General features: G+C 36.6%; 1 protein-coding gene across 1 annotated transcript in view; it reads right to left on the reverse strand.

Moving 5' to 3' along the window:
* The window catches only part of LOC107713212 (protein unc-119 homolog A-like), a 29,369-nt gene extending 5,906 nt beyond the window's left edge, over positions 1 to 23,463 (reverse strand). The window contains exons 1-2 of the mRNA XM_016518665.1: positions 23,011 to 23,463; positions 5,150 to 5,263 (exon numbers count right to left, since the gene is read on the reverse strand). Coding sequence (XP_016374151.1) covers positions 5,150 to 5,263; positions 23,011 to 23,302 — 406 coding nt within the window. The 5' untranslated portion in view covers positions 23,303 to 23,463. The remainder of the gene's footprint in view (positions 1 to 5,149; positions 5,264 to 23,010) is intronic.
* Between the last annotated feature and the right edge of the window lie 1,787 nt (positions 23,464 to 25,250).

Raw genomic sequence — 25,250 nt, forward strand, 5'->3', positions numbered from 1 at the left:
TATTTGCAATAAGTAGTATAAATAGCAGAAAATCCTGCTATTTTAACAGCGTAAATAGAATCTATAGCTATTTGCACTTATGCCGAGTTCACACTGCACGATTTTAGCCCGATTTTTCACTCGCCGACAGGTTTTGGGAAATCGCCGTCAAATGCCCGAAATCGGAGGCAAATCGGTGCTCGTACACGCGAGTGACAATCACGCAGTAAAACGTGTATTTTACCCCCCAAAGCGATTTTTACTGGGGGATCCCCTCGAAAGCAATTGGGCTATTTTCAGGCTAGTTTTGAGTAGTAATTGGGCGGGTTTTGTAGCGAAAACCATATCACTAAAAAATACTGCTATTTTTACTTAGTGTAAAGAAAATCCATTGCTATTTGCACTTAGTGTAAATAGCATCTATCGCTATTTACACTTAGTGCAAATAGCCACTGCCAAATTATTATTACCTCTCTATAACTCTGGAAATCTTTGTAGGTGGTTAAAATAGTTTAATTTTCTCAAAACATTGAACTGCTCTGCCTAATATTATGTTTGTGGAATCATCAGATTCTTCAGACATGCTCATTTGTCTCTTCAGACTGCAGTTGATTTGCTTGCCTGTAATTGCTGCTTGCTTGCAACTGTATTTAAAAAAAGAGCCACGAATACTGGAAGGGAATAATGAAACTGGAAACAGTCCTGCAATATTCTTTATAACATGCAATTCAAAAGCCAAAAGGCTAGTTATTACATAAATGGTAACCAGTGTTAAGCAGTAACTAGTTACTAGTAACTTAGTTACTGTAATAATATTACTTTTTGCAGTAACTAGTAGTGTAACTAATTACTAATAAGATTTCAGTAATAATATTACAGTTACCATCCATAAAACAGCTTAGTTACTTTTGATGCCTCAACCCTGCTGATTTAAAATCCAACAATAAAATAATTCCTAGATTTATTTTCATAATTTTCACGACTCGCACAGGCACATGAAGTCACCAGTGCATCAGGAAAGCTTGGAATATGGAAAAGCTTACATTCAGCAGATAGAAATATTGCATTATATTGATTTTGTCTTTACTTTACTCTGACATTACATCCCACCCACATCCCTCTGATCAGCATGTGGTACATTATATTACTATAATTAAAAATCTTTTTGGAAAATTAAACAGTTTCTTACAAACTTATGTGATTTGATAAAATACATATGGAAATATAATCGTATATGGGTAACGTATAAATTACAATAGCTTCAAGCTGTAGCACATGACAATTAATGAGATTAATACAACACTTCTACTTGAATGTCAAAATCAATGACTATTGAGTGTTTGTAATAACTTCTGACTGCGATCCAGTGTGGATTTTGGTCAAATGGTAACCTCATGCTAACAAACACCTTTTTAGGGGCAAACGATATCTGATATGCCAGCATATCACATATCACTGCTGCACCTGATTATTAATTGATTTTATCTGTAACCACACACTGAAACTGTTCTTTGCCGTGTCAAATGTGAAGCCCGTAAGTTTGTTGTCTAAAAGGACTGTTAAGCAGTAGCCTATTAAATATACAGTCAAACCAAAAATTATTCAGACACCAGATACATTTTTTTTTTTTTACGAGTGGGTGCAGGACACTATAGTTCATTTATATAAGTGGGGATAGCTAAATAAAGTAAACTGTGACATATACCCAAAAATTCTTCATACAGTGGCCTACCAGTAAAACCAGTAAAAAAATCATTCAGACACTTTGACCTGACCATGTTTTGCTTACACGTTTTTTCTTTAATTGCTAATGCGACTGACCGATACCACAGACTGAACAAAACTAAGCATTGCTTGGTAACCGGTTGACCTAAATTGGTTTTATCTAATTGTGTAATTAAATTTACCAGCTGACAGCTATTCAACCTAATCAGGGCCGTGCACAGACCTTTTGAGGGGCATGTGCTGAAACTGAAAAAGGGCACCCCCCTCCTTTTTTTTACTGGTCACATCTTAATGATAAATAAATATATATATATATAATAATAATATATATAAAATATATTATATATATATATATAATGTGTGTGTGTGTGTGTGTACACACATTACATTCTGCATGATAAAATATAAAGATTTAACAATCATGAAAAAGTTTATGGCGAGCGAACGGCATTACAAACGCTGTGTTCCCCCCTGCCCACGATATCTGGCGGCGGGGGATACACACGATTTGTGTGTCGTTTGTTTGGGAGCGGAGCATGCACGGTCAGCTTTCGAGCAGCTGATTGTCATCACTGCGAGCTCTCGCTGTGTATGCTCCGCTCTCGCCTGGCTGTGTTTGATGAGAGCGGCCAGGCTCGCGATCCCGCTGGTAGCGGTCCCGCTGTTGCCGAGGCACGGCGTAGACTGTTGTCGTGGGGATCGCGGGTGGATTTAGCGGAGGGATCCGAGACGGGCTCGTCCTTTTCTCGGTCCTCATTCGCTAGATCCGCGGCTCTCTCTCAAGGTTCGGAAGCCCGCGCTGCGGTTCCCCCCCAGAGAGAGAGAGAGAGCCAGACGCTTCATCTATCTTCCTCCGAGGAGGTGGATGTGATGAGTGTCGAGACAGAGGAGACTGTGGACTCGCCACCACAGTCCCTCGCGTACGAGATGTGATTCGTGATTATGGGGTGTGTTTCGTGCAGTCGCCAAAATAAAATATCGTTTGGCCAGCCTAGAAACAGGACGCACGTCCTAAAAATAATTAGACGAGCGTTTTCTGAATCCAGATCACAGCCTTCACGACGGAGGCCTTCCGTTTTTCCCCGATCTCCATGCTAAATAAAAGAGGTGTCAAGATCGTGGGAGAAACCGTACTCATCCCGTATTTACAGCCAAAAAGGCACTTCGGAGTGTAAGGACAAAAAGGGCATGTGCTCTGCACAGGTTGAGCCCTACCTGTGCACGTGCCTGAACCTAATTAATTACATATCTTTCTATCAAAGTTATCTGACATTATCAAGATGAATTTGTTCTGACACAGTTTAACTCGGAGTCCGTCACATTTTATTACCATTTTCTAAACTATAGCAAATAAACTGATAATGTGTAGGGATGGGCGATATCTTATCGTTTTCGATATACCGGTAAAAATTCTCCCCACGATAAGAATTAGTCTTCCTGCGATAATAACGATAAAGTCTAGTTGTTGACATATTTCTGTGTGCGACAGTGCGGAGCGACATCACGGAAAGCGGACGTGAAATTGAGGAGTAGCCTATATCGCTAAATGAGGAGCTCGAGCTCCTTTTACAATCTGTAACTGGCAAAGATATAATTTATTGACATGCTTTTTCTCCAAATTAACTTAAGAACATAGTCGAGTGTTTGAAATACTTCTTTTTGTGACCAGGCGTGGTTTCATATTACAGAATGATAGTATTATATACAGTGATAAAGGCCATGTCGATTAACATTGCATTATAAATATACTTTCCTTATAAAAATACCCAAGATTGAAGAACACAGATAAACCATATATTTTGTGCAGTCGTATGTTTATTTTCCTCAAGTTTCATCAGTTAAAATGTCTCTACCTCCGTTGTGCGTTTTATTCAGCGATAACTGGATACCCTCCTGGAGCATGGTCGGTCGTATGAAGGGGGGGTGTCAAGATGGCGCCGCGTTAACAACAACTTTATCTCGCTCTTATTCTATTTTATATGCGGTGCTTAAAGCTTTGAATTTCTATGACCAATTTTTTCTATAACTTGTTGCGGAAGTTCAGCATACTCTTTTAAGACTGTCTTTAACGATTTCGGGACCCTTTTTTTTGTTTTTTATTACTTTCTACGCCTGAGTAAAGCTCGGTTGCTACAAACATGGACGAAGATATGGACACAGCCTCTGTTGAGGCTTCTGCAAACAGCGATAATCTAAAGGTGCATAATTATGCAAGACGCCTAGAAAATGCATTTGGGAGCTCTCTGGACACACCTAGTAAGTCCCCTGCTCAGAAGAAATCTCGAACAAACACCCCCGACACGGTATCTAACTCTGTGCTGCTAGCGGCAATCGAAAAAATCAATTGTAAGCTATCTTTAAAAGACTTTCCTTTCTTTCTTTTTTTTTTTTTTTTTCTTCTTTTTTATCATTGGTATATTTTGTTAATTTGTGTAGCTTGTCTAACGTCATGTGATGATGTCTGTTAGCCCCATGTTACTTCATAAAAAATAAAAAAAAAATGGTCAGTCGTATTTCTTCTGCTATGGATATGTGGAGTTTCTGTGCAAGAGCGCCCTCCGGCTTCCAGTATGAATTAAACAGTCGCAAAAAGGCGGGAGCTGGCTGCTGAAACCACGCCCACCTAGCTCGACGGTGGTGACAGCAGCGGCAATCCACCTGTCACTCAAGTGACTTTAACTGTCACTTAAAGTTTACTCAAAAGTAAACTTTAAGGCTTAATATAATTTAAACGGATGAGTTATAAAAAAAATTCACCCCCTCGAGGTTGTCATGAAGGGCAAAATTAGCTATATAGACCAAAACCATTTTTTGAACCAGGCTGTAAACATGTTTTTTTCTGCTGTAAAGTTGGGCATTTTAACTCTATGGGATTGACTCCCTTTTGCAGCCAGCCTCTAGCGGCCAGTTGACGAATTACAGTATAAGTCACTTCCTTGTTGGCTTCATGAGAGAGAGCGGGAGGTTGCCGCTCGGTGTGAACTCATTAATGCTCACCCTATTTTGGGATAATAAAAGATAATACATTTCTTAAAAGAAACAGGATTCCCTGAATTATCGTCATTGATATCGTTATTGTAATAAATACCAGAAATATTTTTAAGCCCATATCGCCCATCCCTAATAATGTGAGAAATGTTGAAGGTGTCTGAATAAATTTTGGTGTGACTGTAACTTGTTCAACATGACCCAAAGCAATAAGTAGATGTAATAAAATGTAACTTGTGTAACAAAAGGTTTGGGTACATTAATTATAACCGTGTCAATAACTGTGTATTTATGGATGTAACACATTTATATTAGTAGCAAGTCCAATAAAAATCTAAAAGAGAGTGTGCCTGACTTGGTAATGTTAGTTAGATCCCCACGAGATCCAATACCTCTCCATGCCGCTGATCACATGACTGGAACCAGTAACCTGCTGGAAGTGGCCGCTCACACTCACCTGTGGCTGGTGGTTTGGTGATCTCAAACAGTACTGTTCCTGTCTCCATATCCCTGATCTTGAACCGTGTGAAGTCAATATTGTATACATTGTCTTCTGGACCACACAGATAGTCTGCAGAAAAAAAAATAAACATATTTAGATTTTACTAATTTAACTCTACAAATTAAGTGATCCTGCTCCCTACAAGCATTATATACATTTTGTGAGTCAATGTTGTAATGATTACATCAGCAGTTCAAGTTCGTATCTTAACTATTCGTATTGATACAGAGAGCCGATAGCCTCATGGGTATGGGCTTACATTTCTGCCACAATTCTGCGCGCGAAAGATCATATTTTGAGCGCACAAAAGTGCATTTTGCACGCGCGCGATCTGAGTTTGTGGAGAAAATGTAGAAAAAAGTATTTCGAGCGCACGGAAATCAATTTTGCATTTAAAATACGTTTTTGGATGTGTGCAGACCTTCTCTTTTGCACGTGCAACGTTTCACTAGCTTGCTCACTTGATGCCCCCCTCAGTGCTCGCTAAATGCCAACAGCTCGCGTGCTCAACACAACCCGTATTTTAAATGCAAAACTGATTTCCGTGCGCTCGAAAGACTTTTTTCTTTGCGAAACGAACATTTTCTCCACAAACTCAGATCGCGCGTGTGCAAAATGCACTTTTGTGCGCTCAAAATATGATCTTTCGCGCGCAGAATTGTGGCAGAAATGTAAGCCCATACATGGGCTCCTTATGGAGCGGTTGTGTTTCTGGTGTTTCTCTCTTGTGAAGTCTCTATTGTCGATGAAATAAAGGTAAAAATGCCAAAAATAAATCTTAACCAAAGAAAGAAAAACAAAATACAAAAAAGAAAAATAACTGCAAGAATTATTCAAAAATCACAATTGGAATTATTTGGACAAATCTTGCCATTTTAAAAGCATTAAAGCATTTAACATCTACAGACTATGGGGGCATTATTATAATTATTAAAATACTTTTATTTTATTACATTTTAAACTAAAGAAACATAATAATAATACAAATATAAATGTATACAATAATATAATATAAAAATATATAAAACATAAACCCAAAATTCTGATTGCACAAGACTTATTCAAGTGATTTCATATGTCCTTACATAAACTTTCCCCTCAGACTTAAGACATAATAAGCCACAGCAGTTTTCTCTTTTGCTTCTGGATAAACAACTTGTGCAACCTTTTAAGCAATGATTATTATCAACTAGTTCCTTATTAGCATTCATATTACTAATGCGCATATTAATGCCTTTCTACATGCTGATATTACAGATCCCTTAATATCCTACCCCAAACCTAAACTTAACTACCGACTATTAATAAGCAGCAAATTAGGAGTTTGAGGTAAAAGCCATACTTCAATGTTCAGTTTAAAAAGTCAATAGTGATTTAATAGTGAGAATTGGTCCTCAAACTAAAGTGTGACTGAAGACACTGCAGTATCTGCTACAAATTCCCATGCAATCATTCACTTCATAGCAGATGTTATATCTGCAACCAAAATTGATCTTTCATTTACACCTGAACTGGAGTGTTCTGTTAAAATCACACTGCTACATGGTTGCAAAGGCCCAGATGCTTGATTTAGTAAAAAACGGATTTTCACTGTCAACACTAAACCTGCACACATGTAATATAAACACACGTGCACTCACAGACCACACTATTTTTGCTTCAGTAATCGCCGAAAGCGTGAGAAGTGACAGTGCCAATTAGTGTTTGCTGCTCCGTAGGTAGTGCATTGTGGGTATGTTTTGCGAGACGTACCCATGAATTGAGCAGATCGGAATTCTGACTCATTCTTAGGCAGTTCATTAGAGATGCCAGAATGACTGTTCCCGTGGGATGTTATTTGACAAATAAATTAGACCCTGCTTAGACAAACAGAGGCCACATTAAAAATAAGCCATTACTATTACAATGATTCGGTCATCACCCATATGTTTTACTCAGAGCAATGGTAATAAATTAGTATTTTAGGCTAAGAGCAGTGATTCATGATTTCCTGTTCAGAGTGCTCAAACAAACTACTGGGTATTTATAATATCTGTATTAAAATCCATCTTGAATAAACTTCCAAATGAGCACCAACTGAACTAGTCTGGACAGATATAAATGTCTGAAAGGGAACGAACCCCTATCCACAGCATTTAGCCAAGCAAGGACAAACAATAATGCGAGTAAAAACATCACATGCAATTCATCAGGGCTTACACAACAGCGGCATTTAAATTGCAAATGAGCTCTCTATTAAAATGCACAGTTGTTGGCACTTAATATTCAGATTTTTTTGTGTCTGATTTCCTGAGCAGACATTCTGGGGAGTGATTTGTGAAATTAGGGCTGGATAATGTCATTTCCGTTTCAAAATAAAACCCCTTTTAGACATGATTCTAATTGTCACACATTGTCTTATTGTGTAGAAATACATCGTCTGTTTAGTAACAACTAATAATAACATGTTAACTGAAAACTCCGGATGATGTAGCATGTAATTTGTTACTTTAAAAACATAAAATATATGTAATAAAGTAAGTATTATTTAAAAAATATGAAAGATTTTTGGTGACTTTACAAAATTAGCTAATGTAACAATTCTAAAACACTTTTACAACCTAACTGCAATGTATGCAATATTTTTAAAATAGGAATTTACTTCATTTGTGCATATTTTTATCACCATGTTGGAAATTAATTAGGGTGTTATTTATTAAGCCTACAACATCTGACCTTGTATTTCATTTAGTTAATCCTAATAAATTAAAATATATGGTTATTTCTTCATTTCTAGTTGTATGCAAAGTGTTAAATTGCCAACGTGTAATAATGTGCAATGGCACTTTGTAGTAATATAATATAGGTCTTTTTTAATGACTTCATCAGACCTGTGTAGGTGATGTAGGGCTGGGAAATAAGGCCAAAAATTTTACAGTATTTTTTTCCATATCATATAATATTGATATTTATCACACAATTCACTTACCGTTAATGGGGAAGGAAATGCTTTCCACATGTTTGTCAGACCTTGAGAATGAATGTAAACATATCTTGCTTGTTCACAAACTCCACAGAGTAGCTAACTTAGGACCCCATGGCATGAAATTAATTCTGTTTTTTTTCCATTTTATTTTTCTGGATTCTGCGTTTTATGATTTAATAATACAAACGTATCATTTAAAAAATGATCTAATTAAATAAACTAATGAAGCTAAAAGTTTAATCGATATTTTAAAATGTAATCAAATGAAAATATAACAATTAATTTAGAAGAAAACGCTGCATTTTCTTTCTTTTTTTTGCCAAACAAGATGCTGTACAACAGAACTGTATAAATTAAAGCATGGATGAAAAAATATCTTGTATGATATTCCTGAAATAATAATAATATTATTATTACTCTGAGAAATAAATATTTGAGTATATATTTGTCATAATTTCAAGATGAACCAAACTTATTTTGTCAGTTTTTCATGAAGATTTGTGAGTTTTAGTGTGTTTTCCACAAATAAAAGCTTGTGAAGTGGCTCAGAGTAACTGGGTTCAGGAACCTGTCTGGACTGCACTGAATAGTAGTACCCTGTGGTCTTCATATTTGCTGTCCTGATATTTGCAAATACCGCAAAACCCTATTTGTGACAAATTCTTGTATACCACTTAGAATTAATATGCACATCCAAATACATCTAATGAATATGCCCAATCATATATTCCCCAATCATGTGTAATAACGTTAAAACCCATCTCCATTCCGCAGTTATACAGATTCAGCATCAGTGTTTTCAACACTGCATCCATGCTTTATAAGCCCACCATATTCTGAGAGAAGGCGCATTCACATGGTCACATGCCACAGTTTAGCACCTCCTCTCTGGACAGTGTACATGTGCTCCCCTAGGAGCCCAGGGCCCAGATTAGGCCCTAAGAAGCTTAAGGCGTCTCGGCATGGCAGGGGCGGATTGGGACGTGATCAGGAGATTTAAAGGGAAGGCAGGTTCTGAGTACCTCTCTCTGCAGCACTTTAATGTGATGTAACCACAAATGACCAAACACAGTCCTCACTCATACGTTTTCCCATCCAAAACCAGTTTTGTAATGGCATTGCTCACACAGCACACAAAAACAGACTCTGACCTGGAAATGACTGAACGGAACACCAAATGACCCATACTGCAGACATACTGTAAGTGAGCTCTCCAGAATAAGTTGGTTTCTGGATTTTGAGATGCTGCAATATTATAATAATAATAATAATAAGCAATTTATAAATAATAAAAAGTAATTTAATAAATCAGCAAAGTACCTGAATTTGGCTTAACAGATAAACACTTTACAATAAAGTTTAATTTATTAATATTACTTACCACATTACCACATTTGCTAACATGAACAAAAAATAAAAATACTTTAATAAAAAAATCGAAATTTCTTAATCTCAATTTCAAGATTTCTTGAAATGTCTCTCTTAAAATCAAGTAGCAAAAGTATATAAAACATGAATAGAAAGTAAACATACCATAGTCATTAAGATGACAATTCAATGGTCCGCTGTAATAACATTTTGCGCATGACGATCAGTTATGAGATATGAAAGCACAAATTACACTATTGATGTGAAACTTTGTGAGATTTGAAAGGTTTTTTTTAACTTAAATTGAAGTAAATAAATTTATTTTCTACAGGAGCTGAGGGAAGAACATGATGAGAGCATCCAAAAGCAGAGAAATGCTCAACTTTATGTAAATGAAAAGGCAAAATAACTCTTGTTCAGAAACCAATTCTTGATGTGAGCACACTGATGTCTGTCATAGGACTTTCAAAACATATCGATGCTTAAAGGCAGAGTAAGTGATTTTTCAAAAACGCTTTAGAAAACTGATTCGGGCCGAATAGCAAAACAAACTTGTAGCCAATCAGCAATAAGTGATGTGTATTCATTCACTGGAAGATGTTTACAATAAACTGACTCAGCATTAAACCCATTAAGTAATCTGTGCAGTGAATGGCAGCGATAGTAATGAGGATTATTGCAGCGATGTAATTCCTCAGTAATTCCGCTACATAACACCTTCAGAGCAACTCAAATTAACTTAACATCAACTGCTGTTCACTGACCACAAATGAAGCTTTGTACAAATTCACCTCTCCACCCTATCATGCCATCTGGCTATTCAACTATGCCAGATTTTTGTCCAAGAGAGATGCAGAGAGTGCTGGAGTCTGCACGAGTGTGTATAGGAATGTGTGTAGTGGTACATTAATAAGAGGTGGCCTGTAATCCGCTCTCAGGCATGTCGCCCAGAACAGTGAGGTAATGCACAGAGTAGCAGGTGTGTGTCTATGAGTCGGGAATGAGCCGGTGTCACACTGTCTCACGGTGGGCTGCAGAGACAGAGCGTGCCGGAAGCGTTCTACTCAACAGCTCCTGGAAGCTACACTACAGATTTTCGCTTTAGGAATATGGCCAACATTTTGTCAGAGCCATGGTTTAGGAGTTCCAACATTGAGCTGTGGTGATGCAACACTGAATCAAGCATGCAACTGTGAATGGTAGTGATACTCATTTCTGTTATGAGGGACAAAGGATTCGGGTTAAATTTTATTTTAAGGTGTCCTTGTTACAATGTAATTATCATTTGTGACCCTGGACCACAAAACCTTAAAGGGGTCATATGATGTGATTTCAAGTTTTCCTTTCTCTTTGGAGTGTTACAAGCTGATTGTGCATCGATAAGATCCCTGAAGTTGCAAAGACTAAAGTCTCAAAACCAAAGAGATATTCTTTATCAAAGTTAAGACTCTGCCACGCCCCCCTAAAACAGCTCGTTCTAACACGCCCCCACATATCTACCTCACTATGTGAAAATATTTGAATAATGCCGCCCAAACGTTCATGCAAAGAAAGAAGGCGTGGTTTCAGTAAACGCAGTTAGTGTTGAAGCAGCCATGTCAGGGAGACGCTGTGTGTTTCTAGGCGAAAGCAAAAGCACTTTATTTGGCCTTCCAGAAGTAGATGCATTTAGGAATCTTTAAAATTACTTACAACAGAACAGCAATGCATTTTATGGACGACCGTTTCGTGAACCTAGGAGAGGAGGTAATTCTGACTTTGCTATGACAATCTGGCGCTTCTGAATCAGCTACTGTAAGTATGTTTTGTTATTAGTTTAAGTATTTGCAATTGACTGTTCAAATGCGGAGTTTTGAGCATCGTGTGTGTGTGTGTGTGTGTGTGTGTGCGTGCGTGCGCACGCGTGTGTGTGTGAGAGAGAGACAGGGACACATCACAGTGGAAACTTTATTTTTGATTAGTAATATGCATTGCTAAGAACTTCATTTGGACAAATGTAAAGGCGATTTTTGTGCACCCTCAGATTCCAGATTTTCAAATAGTTGTATCTCGGCCAAATATTGTCCTATCCTAACAAACCATACATCAATGGAAAGCTTATTTATTCAGATGATGTATAAATCTCAATTTCGAGAAATTGACCCTTATGACTGGTTTTGTGGTCCAGGGTCACATTTAAGCACTGAGTATTAATTAACAACATGTACTTAGGGTTGGATTAGGGTTTGGTTTAGTATTGGTTGCATGTAATTATGCAAAATATACAGTTTTTACTGTAGTAAGTACATGTAAAGTGTAACAAGAGCCATGCAAAATAAAGATTTTATATTCTAAACTTGGCTATATTGGATTGAGATCATGCGACTGACTTGGCCATGATGAATATATAATTTCTTTGCCTTCAAAAAGCCTTGAGTTGTTTTCGCAGTATGTTTAGGGTCATTATCCATCTGCACTGTGAAGCTGTGTCCTATCAGTTTTGTAGCATTTGGTTGAATGTGAACAGAGAGTATAGCCTTAAAGACCTCAGAATTCATCTTGCTATTTCTGTCAGCAGTAACATAAACCCTCTGTATTTACATTCATGAGACGTCTCTTGATTGTAGATTTTGACAATGATGTGCCTACCTCCTCCAAAGTATTCTTGATTTCTGTTGATGTTATGAAGGGTTTTTTTCTTCACCAAGGAAAAGATTCTGCAATCATCCACTTTAGTCGTCTTCCGTGGTCTTCCAGGCCTTTTGATGCTGTTAAGCTCACCAGTGCTTGCTTTCTTCTTAATGTAGCCAACCGTTGATCTGGACACACCTAAGGTTTTTGCTATCGCTCTTATAGATTTATGTTGTTTTTTCAGCATAATGATGGCCTCCTTCACTTTCATTGAGATCTCCTTGGACTTCATATTGGTAGCACCAGTTAAACAGCTTCCAAATGCCAATTTGGGCCTGTTTACACCTGGTCATTTCAAGCGTTTTCGCTGATCGGATATCTATCGGATTTGTTAAAATGTTTCCATTTACACTTGGCCACATAAATGTGTCGTTACAAAACGGATTTAAATCCGATCTTCAATTCCCGCGCTATATTTAAATTTAACAGAGTTCACGTCAACGAAATCAAAAGAGAAGCGCTGCATTTTATTAATTATCAGCTCATTTCAAGATGAAAGACCGCAATAAGAGAGCACACGGCATCAGCACTGGAAAGATAAATTTGTCTTACTACTTTAAATGAAGATGATTGTGTGTTGACCGTCTGCGTATTACTTTGTTTCATTCGCGGCAGTTTGTTTCATTCGGCTTGCTGAAGAGATACGCAGCTACTCGTCTGCGGCGATGCGTGTTGCATTAGCGCAGTCATATCTGACTATAATGTCATATAGCCTATAACACGCTCTCAAATGTTTATTATTTTAACATTTTGGGAGGAGTCAAATTTGCATATGTGGTTTCAACAAGCAGATGCATTTACACTGGTCCAGTTTCGTCTGGAATGCGGCCCAGACCACCTCCTGAAGTGGTTTGAGCGATTGGATTTATATCCGTCTCAAATGCGTTTCGGAGGGCATTTACACCTGGGCTTTTCACGATCGGATAGCTATCCGATCAGACAAAACGCATGAAGTGACCAGGCGTAAACAGCCCCTTTGATACCTCATATCAACTACAGATATTTTATCTGCTTAATTTGTCTTGAAGTAACGAGGGAATGGACAGCACCTGGTCAATTAACCTCTTCTTAGTCAACTGTCCAAATACTATTGAACCCCTGAAATTGGAGGTACTTTGCTTAAAATGGCTGTAACTCCTAAATGGTAAATGCCATATTTTTGTGGAACCTTTTAAAGTAAAGCTAAATGTCTGCACTTCAATCACATTTTGATTGTTTTATTTCAAATCCAGTGTATAAAGGCAAAAGCACAAAATCTCAGTCAGTGTCCGAATACTTCCAGACCTGACAGTAGGGCTGTGCAATTAATCGCATGCGATTGTCATGCGCATCTCGTCAGTAAAGCCGGTTCTGTGATTAGTAGTAAATCTCCATCACCTGCTTTCAGATGGAGCAGCATTTACTACACAGAGCCGTAGTTCACTGACAATTAGGCAATATCGCGTTCATTATCGCAGGCGATTCAGATATCAGAACGCGATATTGCCTAATTGTCAGTGAACTACGGCTCTGTGTAGTAAATGCTGCTCCATCTGAAAGCAGGTGATGGAGATTTACTACTAATCACGGAACCGGCTTTACTGACGAGATGCGCATGACAATCGCATGCGATTAATTGCACAGCCCTACCTGACAGTATATGCGTGTATGTATGTATGTATGTATGTATGTATGTATGTACACTAAAAATAGACAAAATATAAAAAACAGGTTAAAATACAAAAAAAATTAAATTAAACAAGATAATGAAAAATATATAAAACAGGCAAAAGACAAGAAAATAAACAAATACACATAAAAAAGCACTTCTTGCTTAAAGAATTTAGTGCTGGTATGGATTTTAATCTGGTATAGATAATGGCCAATACAGCACAAATACAGAGACGTGCATGAAACATGACTCATTAAAATGAGAACATCAGTACTTTTTTTTACCTTTAGGCACAATGTAACCAAGTATTTAAAACATGCTGTGGTATATTCATTACCATACTCGCTCAACCACAAAAATAACCACTAGACGGCTGCTACATTTAGGCAATCATAAATTGAAAAACAGCTTGCTAACTGTATGATCAGCAAAATAAACAACCACAAGGTCTGACAAACCTATACATGAGCAAACAATTCACTAATCTACAGTATATCACTAATACAGACATGGAATTCCACTTTACAGTGTTTATTTCATACAAATATATTTTTTAAATATGTTCTGAGAATGCAATCAAAAGCTAAAACTAGATCTTTCAACATAAGTACAAAGCAATCCTTAACTAGCACTGACATTTCAAATGAACGGATCTAGATAAGTGGTTCTGAACTGACCTAAAATGCATCACAGGTCTGTTCTGACAGGGTCAGCTGAGAACCACTGATCTAGATGACATTCAGTAATCGCTCTGAACGGGACCAGAACATTTGTCATTCTGAAAGCATAAGAGAACTTCAACGGTTTTGCGCGGTCTTGCAAGACTTGCACATGCTCACGAACAGGATGTAAAAACCGCAATAGGTACTTGATGTTCTTATCAGACAAACACACATGCACATTTGTAGGGCAACAGAACCTGATAGAGGTCACAAAACTACATGTCCGGTAGCTTTGTAAATGCCCAGCCAAGAAATTTACTTCATGGCCAGCACAGGCATGACCGCCATGCCTTTGGCAGTTTTAAAGTGACCCTGGATCATTCTACATTAGCATCAAGCAATGCCAGGGTGAGAGGATGGGCCGCTGTAGAAACAAGACCAACAACCTACTAGCATGATATAGATGCGTTTGAAGTGCTGAACAACAATAGAAAACATGAGTCAAGTAATAAAAGAGCAACAAGAAGTCACTGAGTGCATGTCTGGCAGTGGATGTGTGTGTGTTATGTGAACTCTTTCTCTGTGCACATGTCCTTTAGCATCAGCGCTCAAAACTGAACAAATCTGTCTCTATAAATAACTGTTCTCTGATCACAGAGTCTGGCTTTATACAAATATGTAAATCTATGTAAATGACTCATATGACAAGTTGGACTTGTTTCTCCTGTTTGTTTCTGATCAGCTGTACTGCTCTACAAAAACTCTTTGAATTAGCTTTCAGATGTCAGTTTGTCTTAGTGATTCATCAATTTGAACATTACAAAATTGAAGAAAAAAAAATACAAACTACAGTCAGATATTAAAAAATTACAAGTTAAAATAGTTCAGCATTATTAGACCGCCACACAGCCAGTGGCATATAATGCACACAAGAACCACCCAACGTTATTACTAATAATAATACAAGCAGAAAAAATTATTGTATGTCTTATACAACATTAAATGAACCAAATTGGTCTAATTATTAAAAGGAACTGTTCGCCAGCATGTCACTCCAAGCCCTTTAAACATAAAAGGCAAATTGTAAAGTTTTTTTTAAAGTACTGTAATTAGTAGTGCCCAATGAGACTGAGGTTTTCAAGCTTCAAAATGGCTGCATTAGTACAATACAAGTCTCATAACAATAATCAAAACAACTCATGCACCATAGTACAAGTCTTGTTCAAACAGTTGCAGAAACAGGCCGAAATTTAAGTTACATTTACATTTAAATTTACATTTAGTCATTTAGCAGACACTTTTATCCAAAGCGACTTACAATGGAAGCAATCAAAATCAACAAAAGAGCAATGATATGCAAGTGCTATAACAAGTCTCAGTTAGCTTAACGCAGTACACATAGCAAGGTTTTTTTTTAAAGAAAACAAGCAGTTAGTAAATAAATAGAGTGCAAGTCTAAAGGGGCACTTTTCCGCCCCCCCCAAGTTATTCACTGATAATCCTCCCATGCATCTGGTAAGCCATTAAATGCTGTGAACAATCACTGAGCTAGTGCTGTGCTCAGAATATCGATACAGCGATACATCGTCATGAACTCCTGACGATGCGCGTATCGATACAGCTGCTGCTGTATCGATACTGTCGCATCACGTGACGTCGAGTGGCCATTTTAGCAACGTGAGCAGCAGCGCACTATTCAAAATGGACACTGAGCCACGTTCAGATTAAGAAACAAATTATTTTTCTGATTTGTAAAGAAATTACTCAGCCAGGTTTTACATTTTAATCAAAATCCACTTACACTGCATTCAAAATTCCGTTTTCAGTTCTTGCTTTCCCTGGGAATCAAATGTATAACCTTGACATTGCCAGGACCAACCTCACTGTTTGAACTACAGGATGGCTTTTGTGAATCTGATCAACCAAGTCAAATGATCTGACTCAAAAAATCAATGTATCATTAATATGTGCTCTATAAGCAGTCTAGGTACAGTACAATCGGGCACTGGTCCTGACAACCTGGTCTTTACTACGTTTAAGTGTGCAATCATCAAAACCAGTTCAAACAAGAGGTCTTATATGCAGACCCAGATTGCAGAGCTCTCTTTAGCCAGCTGTACTGCATTGCTAATACAAAGAAACCTCACATCTTTTTTACTCTTTCACATATGCATATGATTAAATTTAAGATTAAATATCTATGTATAAAAATTAATCTTAAAACAATAAGGCAACCCAGAGTGTGTTTTTAAAATATTTTTTCATATTTAGAATAAATTGTAGTACAAAAGTTATTGATGAATCATGATTTGTTCGTGAAAATGTTTGTATGTACATTTCATTATTTGACATTAAAATGTCATGTTGATATGTACAACACATATGGTCAAATAAAACAAGCCTGGTTTTCAGTTAGCATACGAACCAATTAGCCTGTCAAGCTAACATTTCATCATCCATGTCCTAAAGTTTGGATACTTAACCATATCAAAACACTGATATTAAACGTGTGATAAAATGGACATGGTAATACCATACATTCTATTCAAAAATATTAATCTTCAGATGTCAAAGGGAACACATTTATTATTATCATTATCTCTGAACAGGCATTAAAAAGGAATATCCCTTGGGGTCCAAGGGGGATTGGATTCTGCAGGAGGATTGTATCTTTCATAACACTGGGCCGAGCTAAGGACACTAGGTTGCAAAGGAGTGGTGTACATTTTTAGCACATTAAGCTTGGCAGATTAGCCATCTGGAGTTTAGAGGTGCAGATATAGACACTAGAACAAGACACAGGAAATAACAGTAAGAGCAGACAGTGGAGAGCACCACAAAGATGCAAATGATGCTGTCAAATCTTATCAGTTTATTTATGTGTGTGTGTGTGTGTGTGTGTGTGTATTAGTGCTGTCAAACAATTAATCGCGATTAATCGCATACAAAACGTTTTTGTTTGCATAATGTGTGTGTTCTGTGTATATTTATTATGTATACATAAATACACACACATACAGTATATAATATTTATTTTCATATAATTTATATTGTAAATAAATATGTGACCCTGGAGCACAAAACCAGTCTTAAGTCGCTGGGGTATATTTGTAGCAATAGCCAAAAATACATTGTATGGGTCAAAATTATTGATTTTTCTTTTATGCCAAAAATCATTAGGATATTAAGTAAAGATCATGTTCCATGAAGATATTTTGTAAATTTCCCACTGTAAATATATTAAAACTTAATTTTTGATTAGTAATATGCATTGCTAAGAACTTCATTTGGACAAATTTAAAGGCGATTTTCTCAATATTTTGATTTTTTTGCACCCTCAGATTCCAGATTTTCAAATAGTTGTATCTCAGCCAAATATTGTCCTATCCTAACAAACCATACATCAATGGAAAGCATGTATATATATATATATTTTTTTTTTTTTTTGGCAAATGTACAGTTCTGTAACAGGTACTGGGAGTTGAAGTAATGATTCTTAAGTAGACAGGATCTAAATTTATGTTTAGCAGTGCTTTCATTTTTGCTGGAGAAGATGAAGTTATGCAGTGTCTCCAATCTGAATAAATGCTAATACAAATTCATTAGATCAACACTGAAGCTGGGTCACATGTTGACCTATTCAACCCAGAGTTAAGATGTAAACAATGCAAAAACTGCATTTTAAGACTAACAGTGAGATAAAACAGGACTGGGTATGATTTTTACACTGTGCACACAATGCAGACTAAAGGAAAAACAACATAGTTGACGAATTTAGGAAGAGTAATGAGCTTTTTCCTAATTTGCTTGTCTGCTACAGTACAACCTTATATAAATTACTTTCTGATAATTGTGTGCATAGAGTTGGAACTGGAACAGGATATTACATTTGAATTAGAAATTAATACTGGAGAGGACAAGGGTTTTGTTGACATATTATAAACACCTAGTCCATTCCATGCATTTGCATTATATCTCATCAGATGTGGATAGTAAATCTGTGTACTTTTATTCTGAGGCTTTAAAGCACCTTTTTAACGATGATTAATATCTAAACTGGGTGAAATACAGCTACATAATGTAGATATAGATGCTGTGTCTGTTTAAAACAAAGAACAGGAGAAAAAAAGTGAAATGAAAATGAAGATATGACAGCACACTGAAGTGTAAGTATTGATTGTGTAAAGAAAGAGAATATGGATGCACCAATATAGTTATGGTCAATAATTGTTACATTAAAACAGTTCAAATAAAACCTTAAAAATAGAATAAACCTATGAACGTACAGTTGGAAATATGGCCTGTTCAGACCAGTGTCAATCATTAAAATAAAGGCTAATAATACAACATTTATGTTAGGTTAATATTAAAATAAATATTAAATTAATATATACTAACATATCAGCCAGGATGATTTAAAATACAATTCTGCCAATGAAGTACAGGTATTAAAACAGAGATTTGCAGTACTTAATGGAGAAAAAGTTCACGAGAAAAGGACATTGAGTTTGACTCTCACATGTCTTTAGCATTGAGGGACAAAAGTATATTAATCACGGTCATTCAGACTGAATATATGAATATGAGATTTTTCAATGTTCAAAGTTAAAAAGTTATACTGTCTGTATCAATTCGGCCTGGAGACAAATAGGTCAAAGGTAGTTTCGCAGCAAGAACCATGACTAATTTGTTTAGTTAAAGGACAGACAGTCTTCTGAAATAGTGCCTTAGTCAAAATGTGATTTAAGTTATCCCATTTTTAAGAATTTTAGAACTCCATCACTGTCTTATAGTACAACTGGATTCATTTGGGACTAATTACAATGAGAAATTGATTTCAACAGGCTGAAATCTGAAACTGGCTAACAACACACAACAGGAAGTGAAATAGACACCGTCTTCTGGTGGGCTACTATTTGATGCGCCTTTCACCTAGTACTGGTTAAGGTTACAATGAGGATTAACCGGAGAAGCAACACTAACTGTTTAAAAAAAAACAGGAATACTCACTCTACAGGCCTAAAAGCAACTGACAAAGTTACTTTGATGAAATTCTGGCCTGATACGGACTTATAGTCATGCTCAGGAATAACATTTACAATGATTAAAAAAAACAATAAGCTCATCTAACATCCTGTGACCTTCGTGTACTTCCCTTCCTGGTGCGGACTGTATAATAACTAATTTCATGTGGCAAATCCTCTGCAGTGACTGGAAATGTTGATACAAGGCAATTAGGATATGACACAATTCCAACCCTAGACAAAAGCAAAAATAAATGCAATTAAATGCAAATGGCTAGAAGGCCAGGGATTCAGGACTCAAAAGTTTAAACCTCAGAACAATGTTTTGCGATCAAGCCTATATTATAAAAATTACAACTTCATACAAGCAAAGAAATATATTTTATATATTACGTTTATAAAAACTATGCCCATTTCTACATAAAACTGCATGAATGAAACTGCATAAAATACATAAAACTGCATGAATGGGATATTTCTTCTCTAAAGCTTCAGGTCTCCAGGAAACTTGCTCTTAATGAGGCGATAATGAGGGGCTCCTGCCCCACCTTCAACCTGCAGAAACAGTTGCCATGGTAAAAATCTCAACATATGCCTCAACAATTACTGAGCAAGCAGTGTATTATCTAAAGGTTCTAATATTGGTCACTCTGAATAATCAGGTGCCAACACATATTTCTTCCAAGGCTCTGTCAATTGCTCTCAAGAAGATATGACATGTTAATGGCTCCGCAATAGATTAGATTAATAAACAGATTATATCAACGGGCCAAGTTAAAATAGCAAAGACAAATTTATTATTTTTAGTATTTTAATGAGTGCATATCAATGAAAGTAGAACAGTGGAACAATTTTGCATGTTGACAGATCAAAAAGAGTATAGGATATGGTTATGGTGCATTAAAATTCCAGTAATCACGGCTGAGGTTAGAATCACTTGATGAGTTAGAGCAAAATATCGAAAGAAAAGTATGTCTTGTGTACTGTGAGCAAAGCACAGGTTGGTTGCTTTGAGTGGGCAGCATTTTTCAGATGTTCAGAGAGGCCCAACAGGACAAGCTTATGAAGCAAACAGGTGAAATTATGTAACTGCTTTGAGCAAATAAACATGCTGGTTGAGTGGGCTGGAAACAAACATGATCTGCACATTAAAAACTCACCACCTGACAGAAACAAGGCCCACTACCCTGCTCATTTACATATAGTTACCAGGGTGGCCAGTCTTGCTAGTCTCGAATTAATTAAAACAAATAAAAGCATCATTTTCAAGCAAGTTCATAAATGATTTTTTGTTCATGAATCTGTATTATTGTTGTCATGAGTAATTATAATTAATAATAATGTTTATAAATGATGAATAGCTGTTATGGGATGACATAATTATTGTAATTTCAATAGCTTGTACTTTAAAAATTTTTTATTAATTTCTTTGAAACATAAAAAATGTGTAGCCAAATATACAATTTATCATGCCTGGTGTTCATACTTCATTTGAACATAACTTGTATTAAAACACTTGATATACACATTTTTCCTAAACTTTCTTTTTAAACTTTCACTCCTTTCCTAAATTATTTAAAGGGGTCATATGATGCGATTTAAATTTTTCCTTTCTCTTTGGAGTGTTACAAGCTCTTGGTGCATAAAGAAGATCTGTAAAGTTGCAAAGACTAAAGTCTCAAATCCAAAGAGATATTTTTTATAAAAGGTAAGAGTCAACCGTCTTTTATACATGATACAAAAATGAAATGATACAAGGATGATGCGCTTACGTATTGACTGTAAACAGAGAAAGATGGCTGCCATGAGAAGGATATAATTCTAGGAAGTGAAAATATTTTTCATATACTTTACATAATTTATACAATATCTTATTATTGTAATACACCTGCACATACAATTGTCAATTTATATATTGTTATTCCTTATTTACTTGTTCTATTTTTTTATTCTTCTTTGATCATCTGTGTTTTTGTTCTTTCGCTGTCATTATGTTGCACTGCGGAAGCTTCTGTCATGAAAACAAATTCCTTGTATGTGAAAACATACCTGGCAATAAAGCTCATTCTGATTCTGATCATTTTTTTCACTCCGAAGTGCCCTTCGGAGGGCGATATATCCCTGATACAAGGATGATGCGCTTACGTATTGACTGTAAACAGAGAAAGATGGCTGCCATGAGAAGGATATAATTCTAGGAAGTGAAAATATTTTTCATATACTTTACATAATTTATACAATATCTTATTATTGTAATACACCTGCACATACAATTGTCAATTTATATATTGTTATTCCTTATTTACTTGTTCTATTTTTTTATTCTTCTTTGATCATCTGTGTTTTTGTTCTTTCGCTGTCATTATGTTGCACTGCGGAAGCTTCTGTCATGAAAACAAATTCCTTGTATGTGAAAACATACCTGGCAATAAAGCTCATTCTGATTCTGATCATTTATATACACACACACACATTTCAGGAGTGTTTTCAAATTTGGTTTCAGTAACCATTGAAGTCACATTACAAGTTATTCAGTGTGTGCAAAGTTGCACAAAAGTCACTAATGGACAAGTTAACCATGTGACCTCAAGGGTTTTCTGCTCACCATCAGTGAGAAAATGACAAAACTGTACTTATAATTTTATTGTAGATCTATACATCATAACTATGACCACAAAAAAATAATGACTGCGGTTTCAAATGATAGATGCAGGAAGAAGGGCCACGCACACCTAGGTATATATATATGATATAATTCGCAAACTGGTTGGAACTGCTCAGATATTTATATTAATTAATTAATTAATTAAATTAATTAATAATCAGAATGCAAACTTTTTAGGAGGCATTTCTAATAGCGTAGTATTACATGCAGCCTCTTCATAAGGTTCATGCGACGTGGATGTTGTATAAGCCATTGCACGGGCCTTTAAAAACAGTAATGGAGGGCTTATTGGCCACCTGTTACCTAACCATACTTAGGACTGCAAGGCTGAAGAACGTTAATTATAGCTGACCCTTGGAAAATGACACTGTCCATGCCATTTATTTCTTCCCATTTCCAAAGTCATTCAATAGCTGATAAGTTCAATTTCAATAGTATTAGCAGTAAGAGGTCATATAACCCTAATAAAAGACCTCGGAGGAGTGAGCTACATTGATGCACTGTAATGTAACATTTGCACACCAATAGGTCGAAATGTTGATGATGGTCTGTATAAAACCCAATGTTTGGCTCAGTCTGCTCCTCAAGCAAGTTATTTTTCAGTCTTTCTTACTAAAGAAATCCGGTGATCTAGAAATGCTACAATATGGCGTATATAGCATAGTGAAGTGTTCATAAACGAGAGGATCTGTGATTACTCGGTCTACTGAAGCCTGTGTTGATACAAAGCGCAACCTATTCAATAGCTTTGCGACAATGTACGATGTTTGGCGAAATGTTCCGAGTGTGTTCGATCCACTCGGTCACTTACTTTCAGTGATCTTCTGCAATCCCAGCACATCCTCCGGGGTGATCGTTTTGTTAGCAAGCAGTTCCGCCTCTGTGGTGACGGGGACCCCGACGTCTGTCGTGTTGCAGCCCTTCTTGACTTTCATGGCCTCGGATAAATCAGGGTTCGAGTTCGCTTTGCTGCCGCGGATGCTGTGGCGGTTATTGCCGTTGCCGGTGTCTCCGCTGCTGCAACTACCGGGATTAACGCCGCCGGACTTCTTAGAGCTCGATGGGTCCTGGCTGTTGCCTGTGCTGGTACAAGAATAGCTCATTATCCGTTCCTCCTCCTCCACCCCCCTGCTCCCCCGGTCTAGCAAAGACACAAAACAGTCACCCTCCCACACCCGAAGGGCTGAGCAGGTCGCCCGCTTAGAGGTATTTAAATCCTCCTGTTCTCCGCTTGATCTGAATCTCTCTGGCGCTCCAGCTGAGGGACGTACCACTGCACGCCGGAGGGGGTCGCGTGCCGTTCAGTGGCGCACGGCGACAACAGATGATACTGTTTGGCTGATAAAAAAAGGCAGCTTTAAGTGCAGCGCGTTGTATTTCTAAGGAAATAGTTTTAGATAAAATCAGTCGTCGAGCTTGGATTGAATTGGTCATTCTAGCATGTAGTGTGCGCCGGATATCTGTTTCGAATTCTCCCCCGTTTGTTGTGTGGTATGATCCAAGTTGATTCGTCAATTGTGTGAACGTGCATTAATTCAAACTCAAAACAAATCTAATAAATAAAGCACAAACCCCAGCAAATACGAGACGTTGTAACGCCAATATTATTTATTATTTAAAAGAAAAGAAAACGTATATAGCTTATATAGCAGTATTCAAGTTTTTTTTTTACGTTTTTTTACTTTAAATCTAATTTTAATTTCTTTTAAGTCTGCTTTGGCACAATTCATGTGTCAAAAAACTTGATTCAACACTCTTAAAAATAAAGTTTCCATAAATGTTTCCCAAATAACCTTTTAAAGGGGTCATATGATGCTGCTAAAAAGAACATTATTTTGTGTATTTGGTGTAATGAAATGTGTGTTTTTAAAATAGCCCCTTTTTCTTTTAAGAAAAAGAAAACTTTATAATAATTTAAAGAATCTTTTGCCACCATAAAGTACTTTTTGTACAATAAAAAGTTCTCGATGGAACCATATATGCCAATAAACAACCTTTACTGAATTTAGTGTAGCATTGAAGTTATGACAATCCACAAGAGGACGCCACACGACCTAACCGTTGATATAACATTTCATTCATTTACAACAGAATGAGACACTGATTTCTAAACACTATGAAGAAAAAAATAACTCAAGTAGCCAATTCAGCAAATAATACAATTATAAGAGCTTGTATTTCATGGTTTTGGTTTGCTTTAAAAGCTTTCACCAAATTATATAATAATGCTCTCTAATTAAATTTTGTGCCTGCCATCTTCGAATAATTCAAAGAACTCCCTTTTAACCAATATAGTTGTGCTTATTGGCATAATAGCCTATTTTTTTACATTATGATACAAAACTAAGATAGAATCAAACCTTTATAGCTTAAAAGACAGAACAAAAGCATAAATAAATGTCATCAGCAACACGTTTATATTACAGTAATGTTCATACTACAGAGGTGAGTTTATTAATAGCATGACTGCGAGTGTGTATGTTTGTAGAAGAGGACACACTCATTTCATCTCACAGGCCTGCTGAGCTGGCTTGTCTCTTTGTCATCACGGTGTGGCTGCTCTCATCAGCAGAAATCCACACACACACACACATGCACATACAGACATTTTTACACACAAGAACTACATTTGACACACACACACACACTCAAACAGAGCTTAACAGATACACACGTCATACACATTCGACACACACACCTCCACCCTGGACAACAATGTGCTGACTGCAGTCTGTGTACGGCCATTGTTTTGCAAAGAGACCTGGGTCGAGGTTGTGAGCTGAGCATCAGAAGTCATTTCACAATGTATGCTAAAGCTGTTCAGTTCATTTCAAAATCACACGGACTGAAATGTTCAGGTCTATACACTGTTAAAAATGATTTTTGAAATAAAAAAAAGATACGTTTTACAAGAAAACTCAATTTTAGTCTTTCAGCTTCAAAATTGTGCATGAATTCAATGCCATTCCTTTGTAATTATTTGTGAAATTAAGCAGAAATTGAGTAAAAATTGTTTCAAAGTAAATCCTACACCATTTTTTTCCCAGCATA

Source organism: Sinocyclocheilus rhinocerous, unplaced genomic scaffold (genome assembly GCF_001515625.1).
Source record: "Sinocyclocheilus rhinocerous isolate Xijiao unplaced genomic scaffold, SAMN03320098_v1.1 scaffold387, whole genome shotgun sequence".
In the NCBI taxonomy this organism is placed as follows: domain Eukaryota; kingdom Metazoa; phylum Chordata; class Actinopteri; order Cypriniformes; family Cyprinidae; genus Sinocyclocheilus; species Sinocyclocheilus rhinocerous.